General features: G+C 46.7%; 1 protein-coding gene across 17 annotated transcripts in view; it reads left to right on the plus strand.

The window, feature by feature from the left end:
* The window catches only part of AKAP13 (A-kinase anchoring protein 13), a 287,475-nt gene that overhangs the window by 149,617 nt on the left and 112,403 nt on the right, over nt 1–25,455 (plus strand). For all 17 annotated transcript variants that reach the window (XM_066239247.1, XM_066239251.1, XM_066239252.1 and 14 more), the window contains 3 exons: nt 6,480–6,678; nt 10,953–14,016; nt 17,544–17,680. In XM_066239247.1, coding sequence (XP_066095344.1) covers nt 6,480–6,678; nt 10,953–14,016; nt 17,544–17,680 — 3,400 coding nt within the window. The remainder of the gene's footprint in view (nt 1–6,479; nt 6,679–10,952; nt 14,017–17,543; nt 17,681–25,455) is intronic.

The raw sequence follows: 25,455 nt of genomic DNA on the forward strand, positions 1-25,455 counted from the left end.
TGACAGCCTCCTGTGGTAACTCCACAGGCTGGCTCTTCCGCGTGCCTCGAGCGGGTGTCACGTGTCCTCAGATTTCCCTGACCACCTATCTGGAGAAGCCACACCACTCCAAGGAGTTTTCTGCCGTAAGCACCAGATTTTCTTTGTGTTTTCCAACCGTCAATCCGCGGAGCGGTCATGGTTTGCTCTAGATCTCGTGCGAGTCCGTGAACCAGTTAACCACCCTGATGCACAAAGATTAACGATCCCAAGTCCCACCCATCAGCGCGAAATTTCTGGTGGAGCCGCACGGGTCTGCGGACCAACTGTTGAAAACACTGCTTTAAAGTACTACCTCTGCCCCACGGGTGCTGGCGCAGTGGAGGGAGCAGTGACCTGGAATGCAGGGTTGCAAGTTTGGGTTCGAAATCCGCGTTTGCAAGAAGCAACTACCAGTTGATGTTTGCCACTCCTCCCTCGCCCACTTTTCTCTCTCTCCCTCGTCTCTCTAATATTATTTTTTTTTTTAAAAAACCCTAACGTACTTATCTTTACTTGCAATTGTACTCCACTATAATAAGCTCCATTGTAGTAGGTACCTTGGCTGTCTTATTTATTTGATGTATTTCTAGCACCTAGGCGCATAGTAGATAACTGCACGCGTATTTGTTGAATGTTTGGATGAATAAATTTATAATATATAATATATAATATTGTGTAAATGGGGTATTTTAAGATATCTTGAAATATGAACTTAATTATACCAACTATACATTTATTTTTTCCAAGTGAGAGGAGGGGAGGCAGACAGACAGACTCCTGCATATGCCCGACCGAGATCCACCCGGCATGCCCACCAGGGGGCGATGCTCCGCGGTAATAGGAGTCATTCTAGCGCCTGAAGCAGAGGCTGTGAAGCCATCCTAAGCGCCCGGACCAACTTTGCTCCAGTGAAGCCTTGGCTGCGGGAGGGGGAGACAGAGAGAGAGAGAGAGAGAGAGAGAGAGAGAGATAGAGAGAGAGAGGAGGAAAAAAAAGAGAGAGAGAGAGAGAGAAAACAGAGAGGAGGAAGGGTGGAGAAGCAGATGGGCGCTTTTCCTGTGTGCCCTGGTTGGGAATTGAACTCGGGACATCCACACCACTGAGCCAACTGGCCAGGGCCAAAATGCATTTTTAATACCATGACATACTATCTGTAATGTTATTTTTTCAATGGCCTTTGGAGATATTTTTTGATAAGTTAAAAATACCTATGTGAACATTTAAAAACAAGTATTCATATAGAGCTTAGTCAATTTTTATATACTGAGAAATAGTATTTTGTATTGTGGAATATTTTGCTTTATAATAGTATTTTGCTTTATGGAAGACAGTTCCCTCCTATTTCATAGAATTTAGATTTGCATTTTAAGCTTATATAATGTAAGTTAAGATTCCCTGTTTACTTAGGCTATAATTCTTTTGGAGACTGACCAAGCAGTGGTTAGAACTTCGGCCTGGGGTGCTGAGGACCCAAGTTGGGAACCCTGAGCTCACTGGCTTGAGTGTGGAATCATAGACATAACCCCATAGTCATTGTCTTGAAGCCCAAGGTTGCTGGATTGAGCAAGAGGTCACACTGGCTTGGCTGGAGGGCCCCCCACTCCCGTCTAGGCACATGAGAAAGCAATCAACAACTATGAGTTGATGCTTCTCATCTCTCTCCCTTCCTCTCTCTTAAAAAGAAAAATCTTCTGGAGTCTTTTCTGCAGACCTTTTTATTGAATATGTGCTAACATGAAAATGATTTTAGTGCTTAAGATACAAGTGTTCAGTAGACTACCTCTGAGTACGTTTTAAAAAATGTAAAGAAAGAAACATTTTGTTTTTAGCATTTCTTTAAGCTCATTAATCCACATAAGTTACTGCGCTAAATTGCTTGGCCCTCCTTCAGCCCTTAGTTGTACGAAACCTTGGTTGGTTTGCCTAAACTTTGTTCTTTATCTATATGTCGAATATTGGGCTTATTACTTAGAAGATTAAAAATGATATTTATTATGAAAGTGCACTGAATAGATACTGCTTTATAGCATATTATTTTAATTACGTGTTATGATTGTTTCCCATTTTTCACATTTGAGTCAGGGAAATCATGTCAGTAAGTTACTGCTGCCCTATTGATGTTGAGGTTTTAGTCATTCTCCATAGGCAGGTGGGGAAGGAGCTAGTCCAGAGCAGGTGAAAAACTGTAGGCATCAGGGATAATTACTGAATCAGGTACCTGGGGAGGGCAGGAAGAAACAGAGCCGACCTACCATTTAGAATAGGCAGCCTTGAATTTAGGAGGAATAGGCAGAGGCATCATTTAGTGTATGACGACTGTTTTAGCTCCCATTAGATGGCCCCAAGCTTCTCATTAAGAAGGGAGGAAAGGTCACCTGAGAATGAAGGAGACAGGGTTGAGGTCTCCTGCAGATGAGAGTGGTGTGAAGAGAGTGTGTGAGAGAACAGTTGCAATGAATTGTCTTCAGTCTCGAGACAGGCTAGGAAGCAACCTAAGTCTACAGGGACAGTGAGCTGGGAGACTGAAGGTTAGCCCTTGGAGATAATTGTGGCAACAAAAGCATATTCCTCTGGAAGGAGAGCACGGCAGAGAGAGATGGGAAATAGGTTGTGGTTACAGAAGGGAATTTCCCAAGGTTTCTATATTAGAAAGGAAAATGTTTATGCCCTGGTCAGATAGTTCAGTTGGTTAGAGCATCGTCCTGAAGCACAGAGGTTGCCGGTTCTATCCCTGGTCAGGGCACATACAGGAGCAGATCCATGTTTCTCTCTCTCATCTCTCCCCTTCTTCTCTCTTTAAAATCAATACAGTAAATGGTAAAAAAAAAAAGGGGGGGGGAGGAAAGGAAAAGGTTTGAGAATTCCTAGTGGCAAGTTGGTAGAAAACTAATTTTACTGGGAATGAACTTTATCACTTTCAATTAATTGTTTCTGCCTTGACAGACAGCCCAGTCTGAGCTTGTATTTGGTTCACACCGTAGGGTGGCATGTAAATCAGGTTTGTTTGGGGTTTTTTTTGTATTTTTCTGAAACTGGAAACGGGGAGAGACAGTCAGACTCCTGCATGCGCCCGACCGGGATCCACCCGGCACGCCCACCAGGGGGCGATGCTATGCCCCTCCGGGGCGTCGCTGTGCCACGACCAGAGCCACTCTAGCGCCTGGGGCAGAGGCCAAGGAGCCATCCCCAGCGCCCGGGCCATCTTTGCTCCAATGGAGCCTTGGCTACGGGAGGGGAAGAGAGAGACAGAGAGGAAGGAGGGGGGGGGGTGGAGAAGCAGATGGGCGCTTCTCCTATGTGCCCTGGCCGGGAATCAAACCCGGGTCCCCCGCACGCCAGGCCGACACTCTACCGCTGAGCCAACCGGCCAGGGCCGTAAATCAGGTTTTGCTGTCAAAGGCCTTTTTGTATTTGAGTATGGCTATATGTGCTGATCTAAGTAACACACATGTGCCAGTAATGTGTGTCAGACAAGTAAGCAGTTAGTGACAATGTCAAACCAAGCTTCAAAGTTGAATTTTTGGAGAAGTTGCCACCCCCACATATGGTATAGCTGATTGACTTTTTAACTGAGTCATTCAGTTGAACTTTTAAGTGACTATCTTTCTGGTACTTTTCTACTTGAGGTCACTTTACTCAGAATAGAGCAGCTTGGTAAATACATAGAACATTTAGCATATCGTACACTAAGTTCATTTCAAGCAGCTGTCGGAGAGTCGCTCTTGAGTATGAATGAACACAGCAGTCATTTTGTTTGGGAGCAACCTTGCTTGTTACTTTCAGCCTGTGTGTGGTTTCAGTTTATGACAGTTTTCCCACTAGAACATATGTTTAGCTTTCAAATTCTACTTATTCTCTGGTGAATTGTTAATGACAGACAGGTGTGACTTAGTAGCCAAAACACCGGAAAGAGAGTTGAAGTAATATTTCCAACTCATATTTGTCAGTGGGTAACAAGTCTATTATTTATTAATTCTGTACTTTCTTCCACTTTAAAATATACTAATGATCTCAAACATGACCTGTTTCCTTCTCCAGAATCTCTGGCATACTTTACCAATCTACTGGTTACGTATAACCACAAAGAGATTTCATGTTTTGAGGCCTATATCAGAAATGCTTTTGTACATATGTGTGCCTTTGTCTGCTTTATTTGTATATGAGTTATGTTTATAATGATATAAGCTCAAGAAAACCTACTCCTTTTTTAAATTTTTATTTTTTTATTTTTTTTATTTTATTTATTCATTTTAGAGAGGAAAGAGAGAGGGAGAGAGAGACAGGGGGGAGGAGCTGGAAGCATCAACTCCCATATGTGCCTTGACCAGGCAAGCCCAGGGTTTCGAACCGGCGACCTCAGCATTTCCAGGTCGACGCTTTATCCACTGCGCCACCACAGGTCAGGCCAACCTACTCCTTTTTTAATTGAGAGCAGAGGAGGCAGAGAGACAGACTCTGCATGTGCCCTGACCCACGCCCCCCGTGGGGCGATGCTCTACCCATCTGGAACATTGCTCTGTTGCTCAGCATCCGAGCTATTTTTAGTGCTTGAGGCAGAGGTCAGGGTGCCATCCTCAGCGTCTGGGGCCAGCTTGCTGGAATCAATTGAGCCATGGGTGTGGGAGGAGAGAAAAGAGAGGGGGGAAAGAACGGAAAGGGGTGGAGAAGCACATGGTTGCTTCTCCTGTGCCCTGACTGGGAATTGAACCTGGGACATCCACATGTTGGGCAAATGCTCAACCACTGAACCAACCAGCCAGGGCCAAAGTTCTATCTTTCAATGAAAAAAAAAGTAACTTGAAATTCTTAGAACTAAGTGCTTTATTCAAAGTAGAATCTGATCATTATATTGACAAGTATTACATGATAGGGCATTGTGTACTGCTCACAAAAATTAGGAGCTTCCCCCCCCCAAAGCTGGAAACGGGGATAGACAGACAGACTCCCGCATGCGCCCGACTGGGATCCACTGGCACGCACACCAGGGGGCGACGCTCTGCCCACCAGGGGGCGATGCTCTGCCCCTCCTGGGCGTCGCTCTGTCGCGACCAGAGCCACTCTAGCACCTGGGGCAGAGGCCAAGGAGCCATCCCCAGCGCTCGGGCCATCTTTGCTCCAATGGAGCCTCGGCTGCGGGAGGGGAAGAGAGAGACAGAGAGGAAGGAGAGGGGGAGGGGTGGAGAAGCAGATGGGCGCTTCTCCTATGTGCCCTGGCCGGGAATCGAACCCGGGACTTCTGGATGCCAGGCCGACGCTCTACCACTGAGCCAACCGGCCAGGGCCAATTAGGAGATATTTTATCGCTTCGTATTCATTTTGAACTGTCCTCTAATTTTTTTTTAAATTTTTTATTTATTAATTTTAGAGAGGAGAGAGAAAGGGAGAGAGAGAGACAGAGAGGGGGAGAGAGACAGAGAGAGAAGGTGGGGAGGAGCAGGAAGCATCAACTCCCATATGTGCCTTGACCAGGCAAGCCCAGGGTTTTGAACCGGCGACCTCAGCATTTCCAGGTCGACACTCTATCCACTGCGCCACCACAGGTCAGGCATGTCCTCTAACTTTTGTGAGCAGTATAGTAGTTTCTATGTAATGACTTGGAGACTTTTTTGGTTTTTTTTGGTTTTTTACAGAGACAGAGAGTGAATCAGAGAGGGATAGACAGGGACAGGCAGGAACGGAGAGAGATGAGAAGCATCAATCACTAGTTTTTCATTGCGTGTTTGCAACACCTTAGTTGTTCATTGATTGCTTTCTCATATGTGCCTTGGCCACAGGCCTTCAGCAGACCAAGTAACCCCTTGCTGGAGCCAGCGACCTTGGGTTCAAGCTGGTGGGCTTTTACTCAAACCAGATGAGCTCGTGCTCAAGCTGACGACCTCGGGTCTCGAACCTGGGTCCTCTGCATCCCAGTCCGACACTCTATCCACTGCGTCACCGCCTAGTCAGGGACTTGGAGACTTTTTAAAGGTGCTTCTTCCACTTACTGTTAACAAAAGTCGGAGTGCCCTTGCCTTGCATGGGTGTAGTGATTTCTCTTCCCAGTATAATGGATTGCAATTAGTGTATGGTGTAACCCATTTTAAGAGAAACACTTAATAAGCCTTCTATTGAAAAGCAGGCTGGAGCCATCCTCCTTTCATTTCCTTATTATTTGGTTGTTAGCATAATATTAACTATTTTAAGATCCCAGACTTCTTTTTATCTTGATCAAAATGACATCCTGAGGGAGGAATCCTATAGTTTTTAGTCACCTCATTTGTGGTCTCATGTGAGGAGGATGGAACAGTTATATGCCTGAATCATTGGGGAGCTGTCCAAACTAGGTTTCTCCTACAGAGCCTCAAAGAGCAAACAGGTTAGCGCTTTTACATAAGACTTAGTAGCTTGAACTGTGCTTGGGAGGCAAGAGGTGTTTGTATTAACCGGAAATTGCTGATTGCTTGCTTGCTTGCTTACAGGGAGAATGCTGGAGAACCAGATTCCTGGAGCAGTTTATCCTATGAAATCCCATGTGGAGACTGCTCTGTGAGACATCACCGAGAGCTGGACGTCTATACATTAACCTCAGACTCCCAGTCACATCATGAACCTTCCCTTCCTGCGGACAGTTGCACTGGACATATTTTTAAACTGATGAACATCCAGCAGCAGCTAATGGTAAGGAAGGACATTTCCATTTTTGGGCTTTTGTGCATTTACTCCTTCCCCCAGTGAACCTTGCTATAATTAAAACATGAAAATGCTTCCCTCAAAGATTGCAAAACCTGTACGTAAAGCAGTGTTAGCAATATTCAGTGTTACCACTTAGAGATGCAGAACTAGCATTGGGGTTGTAGCAATCGGGGGCTGAGAAAATTTGTCATTAGAGTCTGCCAGGTTTTTGAAATAATGAAAGAGCCTGATCAGGCAGTGGTGCAGTGGATAGAATGTCGGACTGGGATGTGGAGGACCCAGGTTCAAAACCCCGAGGTTGCCGGCTTGAGCGTGGGCTCAGCAGCGTGGGGTCACCAGTTTAAGAGCAGGGTCGCTGGCTTGAGCATGGAATTATAGACATGACCCCATGGTCATTGGCTTGAGCCCAAAAGTCGCTGGCTTGAAGCCCAAGGTTGCCGGCTTGAGCAAGGGGTCACTCGCTCTGCTGTAGTCCCCGGTCGAGGCACATATGAGAAAACAGTCAATGAACAACTAAAGTGCTACAATGAAGAATTGATGCTTCTCATCTTTCTCCCTTCCTATCTCTTATCTGTCCTTCTCTCTGTCTCTCTCTCTTAAAAAAAAGAAAAAAGAGACAATGAGAGATATTGTGTCTATAGACACATTGTAGATACAGAAATATGTAACAACCAGAACTAAGTTTTCCTGGCAGGAGAGGATACATTTGTTGGTTTAATTTTATAAAACTAAATGAGCAGAGTAGCTTTTGATACTTTTGCTAAAGAACAGGAACCAGATTACGCAGAAAAAAGCCTTTTCACAACTATTTCAATGAGTTATATGATAGGGCTACTATATTTAAATCGATAGTTGTATGATAAAAAAGATCACTAAAAAAATAAAGATTGTATAATCCACTCAAAAACTTCAAGATGAAGTTGTTGCCAGACATAAAAACATTAAGACTCCCTGGTTGCATCTGTTATGGACAATACAAGCGTCATATGGGTGCATCTCTTGGCCATAACATCTGAAAGGCTAAGTTTAGATCATTTTTCCACCCAGTTTATTTCAGAGATGATTTGATTTGGAAAAAGCTTGATGATAATTTCATTTAAGGTCGTCTAGGGTCAGTTCAATGCCAGAGGCTTCTTTGGAAGCAGGCATTGTATCTGAGACCAGCTGGCCGACACCCTTCATGGTGGGGTTGTGTGGTGAGCTAGCCTCTGCCCTTCTGAACCACATTTGTTCCAGAACAGGTGTCATTTTATTTTCTTTTCCTGTAGATTTTTTCTTCCTAAGTGGAGTGTAGTCCAATTGAAAACACCAGTTCAAAGCTACCAGCAACGTATGGGAATAGTTGACAAAAAAAATCATGAGAAATTAAAACTGTCAGAGGATGCGGGTGTTAGGAGCGTCTAACATTTTTCAAGCAGCACCACTTGTTTCTCCAAATCTCTTATCTATTAATGTTCACCTTTTTTTTTTTAATTTAATGAACTGCTTTTGTAATTGTTGGGAAACTTATACACTCAACAGGAACCAGAATCAAGCTAATTTCGAGTATGCTTAAGGAGCATAGCACAGAAGTTGTAATGGAAATCCATTTTTACTGCGGTCTTTTATTGGAAGGACTTTAGTGAGCATAACACATTTTCCACTTGCGTGTGTAAACTTTACAGTAGACCCCGTGAGCCGGCAGAAGTGGTCTGAGGGTGGAGTGATGTAGGCTCAGTCTGGTTCCTGAGCGAGCAAGTGAACGGGAGGACAGTGGACCATAGGTGTGCACGGAGTTACTGCAGTAGGTCAGATAATGAGTAAAGAGCAAACCAGGCATTTTAAGACCAATTTTTAGGGACTGAACAAATAGGATTATTATAAAAATCCCTGAAATTATGATACAGAGGCGAACTCACCCTAAAGATCATCTGCATTTGTTTTTCTACATTTTTCCTAAGCCTTGTCTACATGTCTATGTTGATTTTTGGCGTCATTATAACCTTAGATTAACTAGGGTTTTAAGTTTTTTCTACATCTTGTTATAATTATTTTTCTCTGAGTTTACTTTGGTCTTCATTGTTAAAGCATTTTCCATCAGTTTGATCAACCATGATTCTTTTAACCATTACCATGCAGTGGTTTTATCTCTTTACGTTCTAAAAAGTACATTAAAGTGCAAAAACTATTTTTTATTTTTTATTATTATTATTTTTTTCCCTGAAGCTGGAAACGGGGAAAGACAGTCAGACAGACTCCCACATGCGCCCAACCAGGATCCACCTGGCATGCCCACCAGGGGCGATGCTCTGCCCACCAGGGGGCGACGCTCTGCCCCTCCGGGGAGTCGCTCTGCTGTGACCAGAGCCACTCTAGCACCTGGGGCAGAGGCCAAGCAACCATCCCCAGCGCCCAGGCCATCTTTGCTCCAATGGAGCCTTGGCTGCGGGAGGGGAAGAGAGAGACAGAGAGGAAGGAGTGGGGGGTGGCGAAGCAAATGGGCGCTTCTCCTATGTGCCCTGGCCGGGAATCGAACCCGGGTCCCCTGCACGCCAGGCCGACACTCTACCGCAGAGCCAACCGGCCAGGGCCAAAAACTATTTTTTAAATGACCTATAATATTCTCAAGCCATGGAACCATCTGAAAATAATCAAGAATTAGGTATTACTAGTTGGCTATTATTTATTGAATATTTAGTAGGATCAGACAGCAGAGGAACTGCTGTTATCAAAAAGTAAAGAATAGCCTGACCAGGTGGTGGTTCAGTAGATAGAACGTCAGACTGGGATATGGAGGACCCAGGTTCAAAACCCTGAGGTTGCCAGTTTGAGTGCAGGCTCATCTGGTTTGAGCAAGGCTCACCAGCTTGAGCCTAAGGTTGCTGGCTTGAGCAAGGGGTCACTTAGTTGGCTGTAGCCCCTCCAGTAAAGGCACATATGAGAACACAATCAATGAAAAGTAAAGACTATCTAGCATGCCACTGTTCTTGAAATTATGACCTGTAACTAAAATTGCTGGGTTAGATTGAGTGGAGCATATTTTGGGGGTTAAAGAACTAGAACTCAGTAAGAATTTCGAGCACGCCTGACCAGGTGGTGTTGCAGTGGATAGAGCATCAGACTTGGATGCCAAGGATCCGGGTTCGAGACCCCAAGGTCGCCAGCTTGAGCACGGGCTCATCTGGCTTGAACAAAAAGCTCACCAAGATCGCTGGCTCAAGCAAGGGGTTACTTTGTCTGCTGAAGGCCCGTGATCAAGGCACATATGAGCAAGCAATCAATGAACAACTAAGGTGTCACAATGAAAAACTGATGATTGATGCTTCTCATCTCTATCCGTTCTTGTCTGTCTGTCCCTATCTATCCTTCTCTCTTTCTCTCTGTCTCTGTTAAAAAAAAAAAAAAAGAATTTAGAGCACAAGAACTTCTACCTGTGTCTTGTGATGAAAGAACATTTCCCCAGCTGTGTAGGATTTGTTTTCATTGGTCCACACAAAGTGGGGTGGAATCAGCCTCTGCCCCTCGTTTGAAGATAGTCACGGCTTTTTACAAAGAAGGTTTTTGTGTATTTGTTTGTTTGTTTTATTCAGTGAGAGGAGGGGAGGCAGAGAGACAGACCCCCTACTTGCTCCCTGACTGGGATTCACCCAGCAAGCCCACTAGGGGGTGATGCTCTGCCCAGCTGGAGCATTGCTCTGTTGCTCAGCTACCTAGCTCTTCTTAATGCCTGAGGCGAAGGCTATGGAGCCATCGTCAGTGCCCGGGGCCAACTGCTCCAATCGTGTCATGGCTGCAGGAAGGGAAGAGAGAGAGAGAGAAGAGAGAGAGAGAGAGAGGAGAGGAGAGGAGAGGAGAGGAGAGGAGAGGAGAGGAGAGGAGAGGAGAGAGAGAAGCAAGAGATAGGAGAGAGAGAAGCAAGAGATAGAAGGGTGGAGAAGCAGATGGGCACTTCTGTGTGCCCTGACCAGGAATTGAACCCAGGACATCCACACACTGAGCTGACACTCTACCACTAAACCAACCAGCCAGGGCCTTAATTAAGTTTATAATATAGAGAATAGTCATCTTATACATTCTTGACCATTCCAGCAGATACGATAACTGATAGCAGGAACAAGAGCAAAGCTATTTGTATTTTATTTAGATAAGCTTATCATGGGAGCTTAGAAGGGCTGGAATGGTAGCGTGTTCTCTCCAACAGAATTTTGGTTTATAGATGTTAGGAGCTTTTTTCCCATGAATAGTTTTTTTTAAAAAAAATATCTTTCATTTCCTTTTAGAAAACAAATCTCAAGCAGATGGACAGTCTTACGCCCTCAGTGGTGACAGCGCAGGATCCTTCAGGCCTGCTCCCCGCCCAAGATACAGATGACGCCCTTCTTCCCTGTGCCTCCATGTCCACGGAAGGCCAGCAGCTTTCCTCTTCTCCTGTGCAGACAGGGAGCTCTCCGTGCCCCCCAGGGAGCACTGTCGGGCAGATTGAACAGTCCCCGGATGTACCCAGTGTGGGTAAGGAAGGGAGAGCAGGCCGTTCCTGCAGGAAGGAGAATGAAGGCGTGGAGAGAAAAGAGGAAGAGGCGGAGCCAGCCCCTACTGTGGACTCTAAAACTGTGTCTGATCCCGACAGCTGCCTTCAGAGCACGTCTGAAGGAGGCCGGGGGACAGAAGACTTTGCAGCTGGGGAAATCAGAAGTGGAGAAACCGGAACAGAAGCTGCAGTGGCCACAGCCCAAGGGTCTCTGAACAGTGGAGATGATGCCTTGCCAGGGGGCGCGGGCACGCGGTCAGGCACGGCCCAGCGCGTCTCTGGAGGGGAGAGGCCAGTCAGTTCCGCAGTGGACGCCAGTGTCCCCGAGACTGTAGGGCTCACGGAGCGTGGGTTTGTCAACCCAGATGCCGCCACCCAGAAGAAGGTGCTCGAAGTAGGGGAAAGTACAAAGGAAAGATTTGAGAACCCGAACGTCAGCACAGTTGGAGCCTCTGATGGGAAAGGCACAAAAAAACCTGTGGATAAAGCCATTGTTCCAAACTGTATTTCTGCCACCAGGTCCCTGGATGGGGACAAACCTGCTGAGTCTTTACCTGCATTGAGTAATGGAGAAACTTCTCCTGAAAACACTGCGGAAACTGAAACTTCAAGACGTTGTGGAGGGAGTGCTGGCCCTGCAGTAGGTCCGAACCCTCTCGTCACCCCAGCTGCTGCAGATGACAAGATTCTGAATGGCTTTGAGCCAGACACTCCCTTAGCAAACACACGTGGGGCAGTGTCGCGCTCTGATTTTACCCTCCCCGGGCCACGCAAAGATGTTATGCCAAACCAGACACCAGAAATGAATTCATCTCAGGTTCAGAGTCAGAATGGCAAACCCCTGGACGGCTCTACAACTGGAGACTGCAGACGTCATGCTGCCCCTGCCTGTCAGCAGAGCACAGTGACGTCTGGTGGCGTGTTAGCTGCAAAGCACCGTGATGACACACTTACCCAGCCTGAACTCAGCACTGCAAGGCCACCCGACACACAGGACCCACCCACTGCCGTCTGCTCGGACCCTGTGAGAGACGTCCAGGACGATGTGGGTGTTTGCCCTCTCGAAGTTTCAAATAAGGAGGGCCAAGTGAGACGTTTGAGCTTGGGAACCTGTTTAACAAATACACTTGAGGTGGTTCCACACCCACATGCCCTCTCCAAAGCACAGGAAGACCCGATGCTGGGCCCGGCAGCGGCCCCATCGGGCAGGACTTTCTCTCTGGCAGGCAGTCCAGGCAGTGAATCAGTAACCAGAGATGACGCACTTTCTCTTGTCCCCTCCCAGAAAGAAGAGGGAACAGCAACTCCTGAACCACGTCCTGCAACAGATCGTGGAGATGGGAGAGATTTGAGTGACCCGGATAAGCAGTCACTAGAAGACAGAGCAGCAGGCCCAGCCACGGGCTCCGCTGGTCCGGACCCTCGGCCCAGTATGGGGAATACCAGCCCTGTAGGACTTTCTGGGGAGCAAGAAGGGCCCTGCCTCTCAGCGGCCCCTGAAGTTATGAATGTCGAGGGAGACACGGACTCTTCCCTGCTCCCTGTAGGTCAGGCCCCTTCGGCCTCTGATTCCAATTTGGCTGAAGAAGGGAAAAATCCGGTGGTTCCTGAAAGCTCCGCAGCACAGGGACAAGATGACAAGTTTAAAGCAGTGACCTGTTCCTGTGTTAAGGAAGACACTTCAGGAATGTTGCAGGAAGAGCAGAGAACAGACCCTCCTGGGCAGGAGTTCCCAGGAGTCCACAGAGAACCCAGCTCAGCCGCCTGGGCTGAGGACAAAGCACTTGAACACGGTAACTCATGGGGCACACCCTCGGCCTGCCCGAGCGCAGAAACTAAACACAACAAGGAAGTGGCCCCACCAGTCTCGCTGCCGAGCGAAGGTGGGGCTGCCCAGAGCCTGGTGCCGCCGGGAGCAGGCCCGGCTGCTGACGCGAGCCAGGAAGCCCCGGGCGCAGAGCAGCGCGGCTTCCCTCTGCCACCAGGTCTGTCGCCAGATGGGTCGGAGGCTCTCAGTCACAATGGATCTTTTGCTCTGGCTGTTGGAGTGAAACACACTCAGACCCAGGAGAATATCACTGCTTGTGGGGCGGGTGGAAACATGGCGTTGGATGTTACGGTGGTTAATGGAACTGTCGAAGCCAGAGGGAAGGGGCCATCCCTCAATGCCCAGGACCTCCTGGCTCCAGAAGCCTTGCTGAGCCAGGAGGAGAATGGGATCCAGGCTTTGTCGGAAGCTGTATGGGGCCAGGGTGCGGCCGGCCTGCAGGCCGCTGCGCCCCCCGAGGAGGTGGCTCTCGGCTGCGAGAAAGGGAAGCTGGAGGGGGCTGACCTCAGCGCTCGCATGGGCGACAGTGAGGAGGCGCAGATGAAGGACGACGCACCTCACGTCCTCCCCACAGAGACAGAGCTCTCGGTCAGTGATGGCAAGGCCCCGAGCAGGGCCAGGGACGCTCCCCCTGAGCTGCATGCCGTGTCCGCCAAGGCTGGGCGTCCGCCCAAGAGGGCAGACTTGATCGAGGAGGTGGCGAGCCGAATTGTGGACGCCGTCATCGAACGAGTCAAGGCCTCGGGGGCCCTGCTCTCCGAGGGGGACAGCAGTCACGTGTCACTGCCGGGCCCTTCTGAGTCGGATCCGGGCACTGGTCTGCTGGAGAGCACTCCTGCGGGGACAGTGGTCACTCCCCTGTCTGGGGAGGCCCCACCGATGGGCAGTGTTCCAGAAGGAGCCCCTGGGCGCCCCGCAACAGGCTGTGCTGGGAGGGACGAGCCAGAGAAGATAACGGGGCCTGCTCAGAGACCTGAGCCAGCAACAGGTGAGCAACACAGGATACCAAGTTAACAATTTGAGGGACGAATTCCCTCAAGAGCCTTTGTGCTGTACCAGGAGAAACCCAGATGTCTTTCCTGTTTAGAGGTCTTGCGTTATTTGGGTAGGTTGCCGAGTTCCTAGTCACCACCAGCAGGAGAGGCAGTCACCTCAGGCTCAGACAGTTTGCTTCCTGTGTTACAGACTCCTGGTCTGACGGCTTCAGTCTGTAAGTGTGTCACACGGGGGCACTTGGGCCTTCCTGACCTGGAACCCCATGTCTCCTAGGTTACTGGCCTCTCAAACGGTGCAGGGGTTCACAGGTGCTTTTATTTGCACGCTCAGTCCTCTTCTGAGAGCCGTCAAAAACAGTGCGGGCAAGGTGTGTTTTCTTTTCTGGCCTGAAAAGCCTGCCTTTCCCTGTTATCCTCGTCTGTGTTCTTAGCAAATTGAGAGCCAGAGCGTGTCTCAGGAATAGCTGCAGTATGGTCCTGAGCCGATGACCCAACATCCCAAATGGTGGCATTAGGTCATTGGTTGGGGCTGGTGGGCTGGGGGTGCCCCTCCTTTCCCTGCTGGGGGGCAGGCCTGCAGTCCGTGGCCCGTTGCTCTCGGGCAGCGAGCTGGGAACACAGGCACTGCATGGGGCAGGGGTAGATGCAGGATTTCCGCCCCAGCCCAGCCGGCCTGGCTGCTGTCACAGGGCAGACGTGCTGTCTGCTTATCTTGGTGGAGCAGCTGCACGGAGCTGATTGCTCATACAGCCGCCTGCTCCTTCTGCGGGTAACCGTGTCCAGAGGTGCAGAGAGCCCGCGGCTGCTCTGTGGGGACCCACTCGGAACAGAACTGCCTATGGGGGTCGGGGCTGAAGCTGAGACGGTTGGCCCAGCGTCCCTCCCAGACGCGCTCGAGGCCAGTGCCACCCACTTTGATCCCAGGACCTGTCACCAGGTGTGGACAGGACCCAGCCCCATGCTCGCCCCCAGGCTTTTGTAGGTAAGTGGTAGCCGCGTTTGTTTTCATCGTTAGGTGTTTTTGCTTGTTTTACCCCTTCGGTTTTTACAAACCCCTTTCAGAGTAGTACGTGTTGAGAGTGTGGGTGTGGGCGTGGAGAAATGAGCAAACAGAACGAGGAAAGAAGTTCCTGTAGGAACTAGGGCAGCGCCAGCACAGTTGTCATTCTCCCCGAGTACGTGTCTTAACCATTTATGAACAGCCCTCGCCCCAGCCGAGGGGTTTGAGACACTGCAGGCTGCAGTAATATATTTTTGGTGATTTTACGAGTTTAGTTTTATTAGTGTTGTGTATTGTTAGAAGTTACTAGTGTTGTGTGTTGGCTGCTGTCTCAGAATTTAAATGAGAAAAGGTCTCTGATTTTTAAAATTAGGCACAACAACAAGTCTATTTTGGGGGGCCCTGTAGGTTGACATTTCAGAAGGATGGGAAGGGCTGTAAGCTGATGCCGGCTGGTTTGCGTTCTGCGTCTTGGCCGCTTGGGCTGGGATGATTTTAACCCAGGGCAAGGGCGAACTGTATGAGCTTTAGTGCCCTCTGAGAAAAGGCAGGCGGCAGGGATAAGTTAAACTTCGACATTTATTAGTACATAACTATAGTGAAGATGCTAAGAAGTGAATTTTAAGATTTTCAGGTTTTAGGAAGAAAAATGAGATCAGTGACCCTGGGGTTGGGTTGGTTGAAGCGTGTGGGCGAGTTACTTGTTCTGCTACTGAGAGGAGTCATATGTGCTGGTGCTCGTGGTGTCAGATTACAGAGAGAAGTAGCCAGTGATGAAAATCTGTGCTTTTCTTTGGAAAAGAGCATGGATAGGGGAAAGTCCCTGGTCACATTGCCCTGGAAGAAAAAGCACCTGAGTGTGATCTCAGAACAGAAGGGTATTTTCTAGGAAGTTTATCTTCCGTTCATGAGTATACACCATCCTGTTTTATGTGTGAGGAACTTGAATTTAACTGCTGGTTTGGATGGTACTGGCTTCTGTTTTTATTTGCAGGTGTAGATCAACCAAGTAGAAATTGAAATGGGGAAAACATTCAGCTTCCAGTAAGAAAGAGGGGATGTGACCCTCCAGCCTTCCAGAGTGTTGGTCACGGTGCTCTGGGAAGCAAGGTGCACATGGCCGAGCCAGGCCGGCCCTGCGGAGAGTGCCAGCACGCGGGAGGGCTCAGTCACCCCTGTTTACCCTGTGACTGGTGCTCCTTGTCAGAAATACACATTATCAGTTGAGGGGTGTAGGATCGTAAGTTTGTGCCAAAAATCACACCCCCAAATAAATAAAATAAAACTCAACAACACCAAAAAAAAAAAAAAAATGACTGACTCACTTTGAAATGTTTTGATTAAGGAATACTTCTAAGGGCATTGCTTAGCCAGATTTTTAAATTTAACCACATTTTTTTTTAAAATATAGGACAGATTTTGGTTCTTCAGATTTCCTTGCCTATTTTTAAATTGCTAATAAGATTATCTAATTATGAGAGCAAAGAAAGAAGAGATTTATAAACGTTTGTTTATAGAAATGTAGCTTGCCTAAATTCATGTGAGTCACAATATGCTATTAGAATAAAATCTTAGTATAATTTATTCTTTGGAGAAATAAACTTCTCTGCTCTCTGGTGTAGGTGACAGTTTTCTCTGCCAGTGTTGTAATATGATTAGATTAACAACCACAGAAAATTTTCCACATGAATTTGAGGTGACAGTTCTATTTGTATTTGTATTATCAAGGTGGATTGTGACTCTTCAGTTCCCTTTAAAGAAGTGTCAAAGCCTAAATTTGCTTCAGACATCATTTTATCACTTCCTTCCTGTATTTGCTTGCCCATGTGGTGGTCAGGTAACATAACCCACTACTATTGGGGCTGTGTTGAGCATAATTCTAAAGAAGACGCGTAAATGCTTTTTCTTAAAAAGCAAAAGGATTTGCTAGTATGTGATCGTCTTGGTTTGGAAAGCAACAAAAGTTAAAAAATAGCTACTAGAATAGTTCAGTCTATCTAGTGCAGCTCTGAGTAAATGAGTTATGGAGTATTTTGTGAAGAAAGACTCTTTCCAAAGGTTTTATCTCATTGCCAGCGGTTCTTTCATTTTTGTCCTGTGCAAATACAAACGTCTCTTGCCTCTTGGATGACGGTCAGCATGGACCACTTAGTTCAGCTGTTAATCTGTTACCTTGGAGCTTGTGACTTGACTTTTCCATGTGTAAGTCAGCACCACACTCTGATTTGTCATGAAAAGTCAGTATGAAAATGGAAGGTCAGTAGACATGGGGTTGGACCTGCTCTTAGCTACAGATCCCTGCGGAAGCTTGGCAGAGGCATGCGGCCATGCCACCAAGGAATAATAATAGTTCAGCACAGGGGCAGAAATGACACCCACTCCTGAAAGCAGAAGAATACTTTCCCATTTACCCTGAAGCAAAACCAAACAAAATGCACACAACCTGGGGCATGTTGTACAAACAGTAAGGCCCAGGGATCAGTTTTTCACATGCACTTTGTAACCCCGTGTCCTCTGCAGAAATGCCAGACACAAGAGCTGACGATGAAGTGGACTTTCTGAGCAATGTCAGACGCAGGTCGGTGTCCGAGGAGGGGGCTGTCGGCGACCCAGCTGCTCCGCCGAAGAGGACGAATCCAGGCCTGAAGACCCAGGCGGTGAGTGGCCCAGGTCTATTCCAGCACAGACCGTGTTGAGCGTGGTGGTCTGGTGTGTCTGATTGAATGGCCTTTTATTTTGTTTGGGGGAATGTTTTTCACAGTAGTTTCCCCCCTCTCTCGTCTTGTTCCGTTACACAGAGTGTGGCTATGTTGTAGTAAAGTGTTCATAAATGGCGTGCACCACAGGACAGAGTTCTGTCACGGGCCTCCCCACGTGGATCCCTTGCGGCCTGTAATGAAAAAGATTTATTTTCCCTCTGAGCGCAGGACTTTTTAGTTTCTCATCAGGTTTAATGGGTTACAAAATGACAATTACCACCAATGGGATCTGTTTACTCTTTATAAACCTGACTCTTTTTCTTTATATAGAAACTGATAGCAAAAATGAGATTTTAAGCTTTCAGCTCAATAATATCTGTCTACACTATGAAGTGTGTCGTTTTTAGTGACTTAAAAAATATTTAGTGGCTGTTTTTTCATAGCAGCTTTATTGAAATGTAATTCACATACCATAAAACTCACTCGTTCATGTGAAGTGTACAGGTGAATTTTAATGGATTTACAGAGTCGTGCAGTTGTTGTCATAGTCTAATTTTAGAACATTGTCATTATCTAAAAGAAACCCTGCTGTTATTAGCAGTCCACCCTCCATCCCCTAGCTCCTAGTGGTCACTGAGCTCTCTGTCTGTGGCGCTCATGAAGATGGGATTGTACAGTATGTGGTATTCTGTGACTGGCTTCTTTCACTTAGCCCAGTGTTTCAAGGTTCACCGTGTTGTAACATTGATCACTATTTCACTTTTCCCCCTGTTGTTAAGTGACACTCCATTGTACAGATATACCAGGTTTTGTTGTACGTTTGGGCTGCTTTTTGGCCGTTGTAAGTGTGACCACTGTGGATGCTTGTGTACCAGTTTGCATGGACATACCTTTTTGTATCCCTAGTAGTGGGTTTGACGGATCATACGGCAATTCTAGGTGCAATATTCAGTATGTTTTTAAAAATGTTTTTCAATTTACTTTTCTTCATAAAGCTGTGAACTTTTAAAACAAGGGAACTTTGACTTACAGAGAGAAACATTGCTCTCAACATTAGATTTCACGCTGGTTAAAAAAAAGAAAAAAAACCTTTTGAAACTGAAAAATGAAGTTACTGGACTACTACATCATACTGCCTCTTAGAAAATCCGTCTTCCTTGTGTAGTACGGTTGGTGCACTGGTTTTCTTCAGAGGGCCAAGTGGTAGGTGGTATATTTTCTTAGAGTACCAGAAGGTAAACGGCAGTGTACCCTCCCAGACTTTGATTCAAGTGTACGCACTGCGATAAACAAGCCTGGCGTTACCCGAATGCGGTGGTAGGGAGGCGCTGACTGCTCTGCCCACTCCTATGACAGATGATGTCATGACTAATGCCTGGGTGGCTGCTTGTGTGCCAGGCCTTATTCAGGCTACGCTGCTCTTGCCTCTGGGGAAAGAAAGAGAACACACCCTGCATGGGGACATGTGTCTTTGTTTCCAGAGCCCCTAAAAACAGAGAAGGAACAAACTCATATCCTTGAATTCAAATGCCTGTTTCTTAGTCCCCGTCCTGACACGGCCATTAGCGTCACTGAATTCAGCTCAGCCCTTTACTTCCCCAGGAGAGGTCTGTCGTAATTGTGTCTTGTCTATTATAAGGAAGAAATCAAGAGTCCCTTATCTCTTTCCGGTGCTCTCTTTTCCTTTAGTGATATTGACAAAGGTCCTATTCCTCTGGTGGGTCGGCATGCCTCAGTTTATAGATGCAGGTGTTAGACGTTCAGAGAGTCACGTGAGTATCTGAAGATGAGGCCCTGCCAGGAGAGCACATGGCGTTTGATTCCTTACTCTGGATTCACACAACAGGACGCGTTTCCTCTTGACTTTCCTCCCGAGGCCTGGGAGACTAGAGGATGTGTTTTAAGGAGCGTCTGGTGGGTTAGAGCCCTGTAATCTATTGATGGGGGATGCCTTGTGCCACTGTGTCTAGTTGGAGAAAGCCTATGTTGATGGAATTTTCAGTTATTAAAGATTGTGGACATTTCTGCGTTCGTAGCATCGCAGTGGTGTGAAATCTGACCACTCCCCCCCTCCCTGCTGCTCTGCCCGACTTGCCCCGTGGGCCGTGACCGTAGGGAGAAAGCGTGGGTGTGTTAGTGTTTCCCAGGTTCCCTGTCCCCCGTGGAACCTTCCACAGGCCTTGTTCACGGGGTAGGTTTTCACCAGGCCAGCAAGGAGGAGTCACAAACTCTTTGTGAAGTACAGACAGTAAATAGTTTAGGCTTTTCGGGATGCACAGGCTCTGTTTTACTAGCCAGCTTTGCTGTTGCAGTGTGAAAGCGGCCTTGGGCTTCACTGTACACAAGTGTGATTTTGTTCCTGTAAAGCTTAATTTATAGACACTAAAACCTGAATCTCATAGTGTTCATGTGTGAGGAAATGCTCTTCTTTGAATATTTATTTTTTTAGTCATTTAGAAACGTAAAATCTACTTTTAGCTTTTGTCCGAGGCTGTGAAAAAACAGGCAGTGGGCCCCTGGCTGCAGTGTGGGCCTTGGGCCCGGAGAAGAGGCATCGAGGACGGCTGGAAAGAAGGCCTGTTTGGTCAGTTGTGTGGCTGGTTCTGTGCTGAGGGCTCTAGTTTTCACTGCAGGTTGGGGGCAGAGAGTTCAGGTCTGTGTCTCTAAGAACGAGCTCTTTGGCTGAGCCTGTCCACAGTCCACTGTCCTCATCTCTGTTTGTCTTTGTCGTTAACCTCTGGAGTCGGTGCCATCTGGAAAGGGTGAGTTGAGCTTGTGGTTACAGCGGAGGGTGGAGTGGCGTTTGTTTAATATTATTTAATCCGACCTCTCTGACACATGCCCAGGCCCTGTGCTGGCCTTGGGAACAGGCCAGTCATTGCATCACTGAAGCATTCTTTTCACTGAATCATCCTCTTCTAAAGGGAAAATGGATAGAGTCTGTGCACCTTACATGTTGCTACTCTCTTGAAAATAAGTCTCGAGTTCTTATTATACTCTGGTTAGCTTCAGTGAAATACCACCAAGATGGTGTTTGTCTAAAGAGTTTGCTTTTGGTGCAGAAATTAAGATTTTCCAAATCGGCCTTTTATTGTCCAAAGAATGATCCAACCTGGTAGAGATGACCTGGAACTTTTTAGTCCGGGGCAGAAGCCTTGGCGGATCATTCACCTTGAGAATTGTTCCATGTGGCCAGCAAAGAACTGGGATGCCTGTTTCCCTGCCCCCGTGCTGAGGACCAGCATGCTCCACGTCCTGTGGGAATCTTCTCTTCAGTACGTGGCCAAGGTCATTAGAAGGAGCTTGCCTCCCTCGGGTGCCAGTTCGTTGAGGTATCTCTGTAATAATTTCTTTTCCAAATGCTCGTTGCATAAGCTTATTAGCTGTATGGAACAGTTAAGTCAGCAAGCCAGTGTATTTTGTCAGGATGCCCGTGGTCCTACCAGCCAAATACTTGGGAGTGAGTATGTTCAAGCGCAACTCTGAAATCCCATGTGTTGAGTGAGTATTAGGTTACTGGGAAAGTCTACTCTTCATTTAAGAAAGCACATACTTCAGTCAAGAAAACATTTTAAGTCAGAACCCTGCTCTCCTTTTATATAGCTGTACAGCCAAACATCAAAGTAACTGAATTTCCATTCTTAATTATATATTTGTCTCTTCAAGGTTGTGGTAAGTGCAGGGTGTGGACAATTTCCGTTCAATATTTTCTTTTTAATTCTCTCTACCACTTAGATTATCTATTTTCAGTGGAACACTAGGTTTTCTTTCTCTTGTCTCAAGGGGGCGAGCCTGCGTTTCCATCCCTAGTCCAAGTCTGGATGGAAGCTTTGGTTTTGTGCGTCTCTTCGGCTCAGCCAGGGAAAACCATGGTGGCTCTCAGGTCATTTGGTAGCTAATATGACAGGCCACAACACTGTTGTGCCAAATGGCTTACACATCCTACCCTCTTATTTAGTATTTCCAGTTTTAAAAAAAAAGTCCTTTATAGAATGTCCCTGCTACCGTATTTGCATGTGTAGTTCTGTGGTGGGTGTGTCCCCTAGGAAAAGGCATGCTGGCCTTGCCGCTCTTGTCAGTTGCCAGTAAGACTCCCCCTAATTACCTGCTTTGGGTCCAAAGCTAGAGCTGACTTCAGCCACAGCGAAACTTACTCCTCAGCTTTTTTGTACACATTTTTTGGGAGATCCTCTTTATTTATGTCTCCTCTGAAATGGAATTTCCAAGAAATTTCTGCAAATACTCTTCTAGGCTAGATTGTTGCAGAACAGATGTGTCTCAAAGAAGAACCCCAGATCGTAAAGCCACAGGTACAAAAACTGTAACCTTAGTGTAAAAATATCTGTAGCTGATCCATGCAAAGTTGTAACTGAATGATCTGGCTAAATATTTTTCGGTGACCTTGGTCTCTTTTCGCCTCTGACAGTGGTAAGGTAACCTCTGAAGTTTCTTGCAGATCTTAATTTTTGATCAGTGTATGATTCTAAAATGATGGGAATAAATTATAAATGTTGGGGTATATCTCTTCTGTGTTGGACCAAAAGGACAATCACAAGGGACTTTTAAAAACCATTCTTTCTTTGACAGCCAAATTCTTAACTAATCACTGTTTCAGGAACATTTTCCAAGGTTTTTTTTGCCCAATAGTTTTAAAATAACATATTAATAATTATGATTTTCTTTCATAGAACTGCTTAATTGTAGGTCACAGGTCCATTTCGGAGAGGTATATGCACCCCTTCCCCTCTTTTTGGGACAAAAGAACCAAATCTGATTTTTTTTTTTTTTTTACACAGAGACAGAGAGTGAGTCAAAGTGAGGGATAGACAGGGACAGACAGACAGGAACAGAGAGATGAGAAGCATCAATCATTAGTTTTTTCGTTGCGCATTGCGACACCCTAGTTGTTCATTGACTGCTTTCTCATATGTGCCTTGACCGCGGGCCCTCAGCAGACCGAGCAACCCCTTGCTTGAGCCAGCGACCCTGGGTCCAAGCTGGTGAATTTTTTTTTTTTTTTTTCATTTTTCTGAAGCTGGAAACAGGGAGAGACAGTCAGACAGACTCCCACATGCGCCCGACCGGGATCCACCCGGCACGCCCTCCAGGGGCGACGCTCTGCCCACCAGGGGGCGATGCTCTGCCCATCCTGGGCGTCGCCATGTTGCGACCAGAGCCACTCTAGCGCCTGAGGCAGAGGTCACAGAGTCATCCCCAGTGCCCTGGCCATCTTTGCTCCAATGGAGCCTTTGCTGCGGGAGGGGAAGAGAGAGACAGGGAGGAAAGCGCGGCGGAGGGGTGGAGAACCAAATGTGCGCTTCTCCTGTGTGCCCTGGCCGGGAATCGAACCCAGGTCCTCCGCACGCTAGGCCGACGCTCTACCGCTGAGCCAACCGGCCAGGGCCAAGCTGGTGAATTTTTCCTCAAACCAGATGAGCCCACGCTCAAGCTGGCGACCTCGGGGTCTCAAACCTGGGTCTTCCTCATCCCAGTCCGACGCTCCATCCACTGCGCCACCACCTGGTCAGGCCCAAATCTGATTTTTATCACTCTTTCTACCCATTTTTTACAACTAGTCATTTGACTTTTGTTCATTTTTTAAAATTCAATTCATTTAAACAAAAGAAAAGCAGCCGCCCCCCGCCGCAACCATCATTCTGTTCTTTGTATCGGTGAGTTTGATAGATAGAGATAGATTCTGCACACGAAAGAGTTCATACAGTGTTTGTCTTTCTTGGACTCATCTCACTGAGCATAATGCCCTTGAGGTCCATCCGTGTTGTTGCAAATGGCAAGGTCTCATTCCTTTCTGTGGCTGAATAATGTTCCTGAGCGTGAATCTATCTGTACAGGGTGGGGTAAAAGGAAGTTTATAGTTGTGAATATGAGAAATGCAGTTTATTGTTGTATTATTATTTATTCATTATTTTTGTATTTTCCATACAAACAATTGTCAACCTACTTTTGCTCCACCCTGCCTATAGCTATCTGTACATATCTAAATATATCACAACTTATTCATTCATCCAACAATGGACACTTAGGTTGTTTCCAGATCTTGGCTATTGTAAATAATGCTGCAGTGAACATAAGGGTGCATATACCTTTCTCAGTTAATGTTTTTGTTTCTTTTGGATAAATACTCAGACTTAGAATTTCTGGTTCATATGGTTCTATTTTTAATTCCTTGAGGAATCTCCACACTGTTTCCCACAGTGGCTGCACCAGTCTGCATTCCCACCAGCAGCCACGGGGTTCCCTTTCCCCCACATCCTCGCCAGCACTTGTTATTTTCCGTCTTTCTGACAGGTGTGGGGTATATCTCATTGTGCTTTTGATTTGCATTTCCTGGATGATTAATGACAGAGAGCATCTTTTAATGTACCTATTGGCCATCTGTATGTCTTCTTTGGAAAATGTCTGTTTACATCTGCTTTTTCTATTTTTTTTAAAGATTTTATTCATTGATTTTAGAGAGATGAAAGAGAGAGAGAAAAAAAAAGGGGGGGGGGAGTGAGAAGCATTAACTCATCGTTGCCTCTCCTGTGTGCCTTGTCGGGGAAAGCCCAGGGCCTCATGCTGGCGAGCCCAGCGCTGCAGGTCAGTGCCCCATCCATTGTGCAACCACAGGTCAGCTTCTGAGTATTTTTTAATCAGTCTGTTTGGGGGCATTTTTTATTGTTGTAACTGAGCTTTATGAGTCCGTCCTATGTGTTGGATGCCAGCCCCTTGTCAGATACATGATTTGCAGTTATTCTGCCACTCATTCTCTTGCTTGTTCTCCTTGCTCTGCAGAAGCTTTTTAGTTTGATGTAGTCCCACTTGTTTATTTTTGCTTTTGTAGCTTTGCTGTTGGTGTCAAATTAAAAAAATCATCAAGACCTGTGTCAAGGAGCATACTGCCTGTTTTCTTCTAGGAGTTTTATGGTTTTGGGTCTTACGTTCAAGTTTTTAATCCGTTTTGAGTTAATTTTTGTACAGTGTGGAAGGTAGTGGTGCAGTCTAGTTCTTTTGCATATGATGTTTAATTTCCCCATTGCCTCTTACTGCTGCTTACTTAGCATTTCCCCTTTGTATGGTTGCGGCTCCTTTGTCATAACTTACTTGATCCTAATGCATGGATTTATTTCTGGCCTTTCTGATCTGTTACGTTAATGCCTGTGTTTATTTCCATGCCAGGACTACACTGTTTTCATTATTATAGCTTTGTAATATAGTTTGACAGCAGGGAGCGGGATGCCTCCAACTTTGTTTTTTCTCGAGTTTGTTCTTTCTTTCTTTCTTTCTTTCTATTTATTTATTTATTTATTTATTTATTTATTTATTTATTTATTTAATTTTTCTGAAGTTGGAAACGGAGGCAGTCAGACTCCCGCATGCACCCGACCTGGATCCATCCGGCATGCCCACCAGGGGGCGATGCTCTGCTGCAACCAGAGCCATTCTAGCGCCTGAGGCAGAGGCCATAGAGCCATCCTCAGCACCCGGGCAAACTTTGCTCCAATGGAGCCTTGGCTGCGGGAGGGGAAGAGAGAGAGAGAGAGGAAGGAGAGGGGGAGGGGTGGAGAAGCAGATGGGCGCTTCTCCTGTGTGCCCTGACTGGGAATTGAACCCGGGACTCCTGCACGCCAGGCTGACGCTCTACCACTGAGCAAACCAGCCAGGGCCTCAAGAGTGCTTTAGCTGTTCAGGGTCTTTGATGGTTTCAAGCAAATTTTAGGATTTGTTGTTGT

Source organism: Saccopteryx bilineata, chromosome 7, assembly GCF_036850765.1.
Source record: "Saccopteryx bilineata isolate mSacBil1 chromosome 7, mSacBil1_pri_phased_curated, whole genome shotgun sequence".
Classification (NCBI taxonomy): domain Eukaryota; kingdom Metazoa; phylum Chordata; class Mammalia; order Chiroptera; family Emballonuridae; genus Saccopteryx; species Saccopteryx bilineata.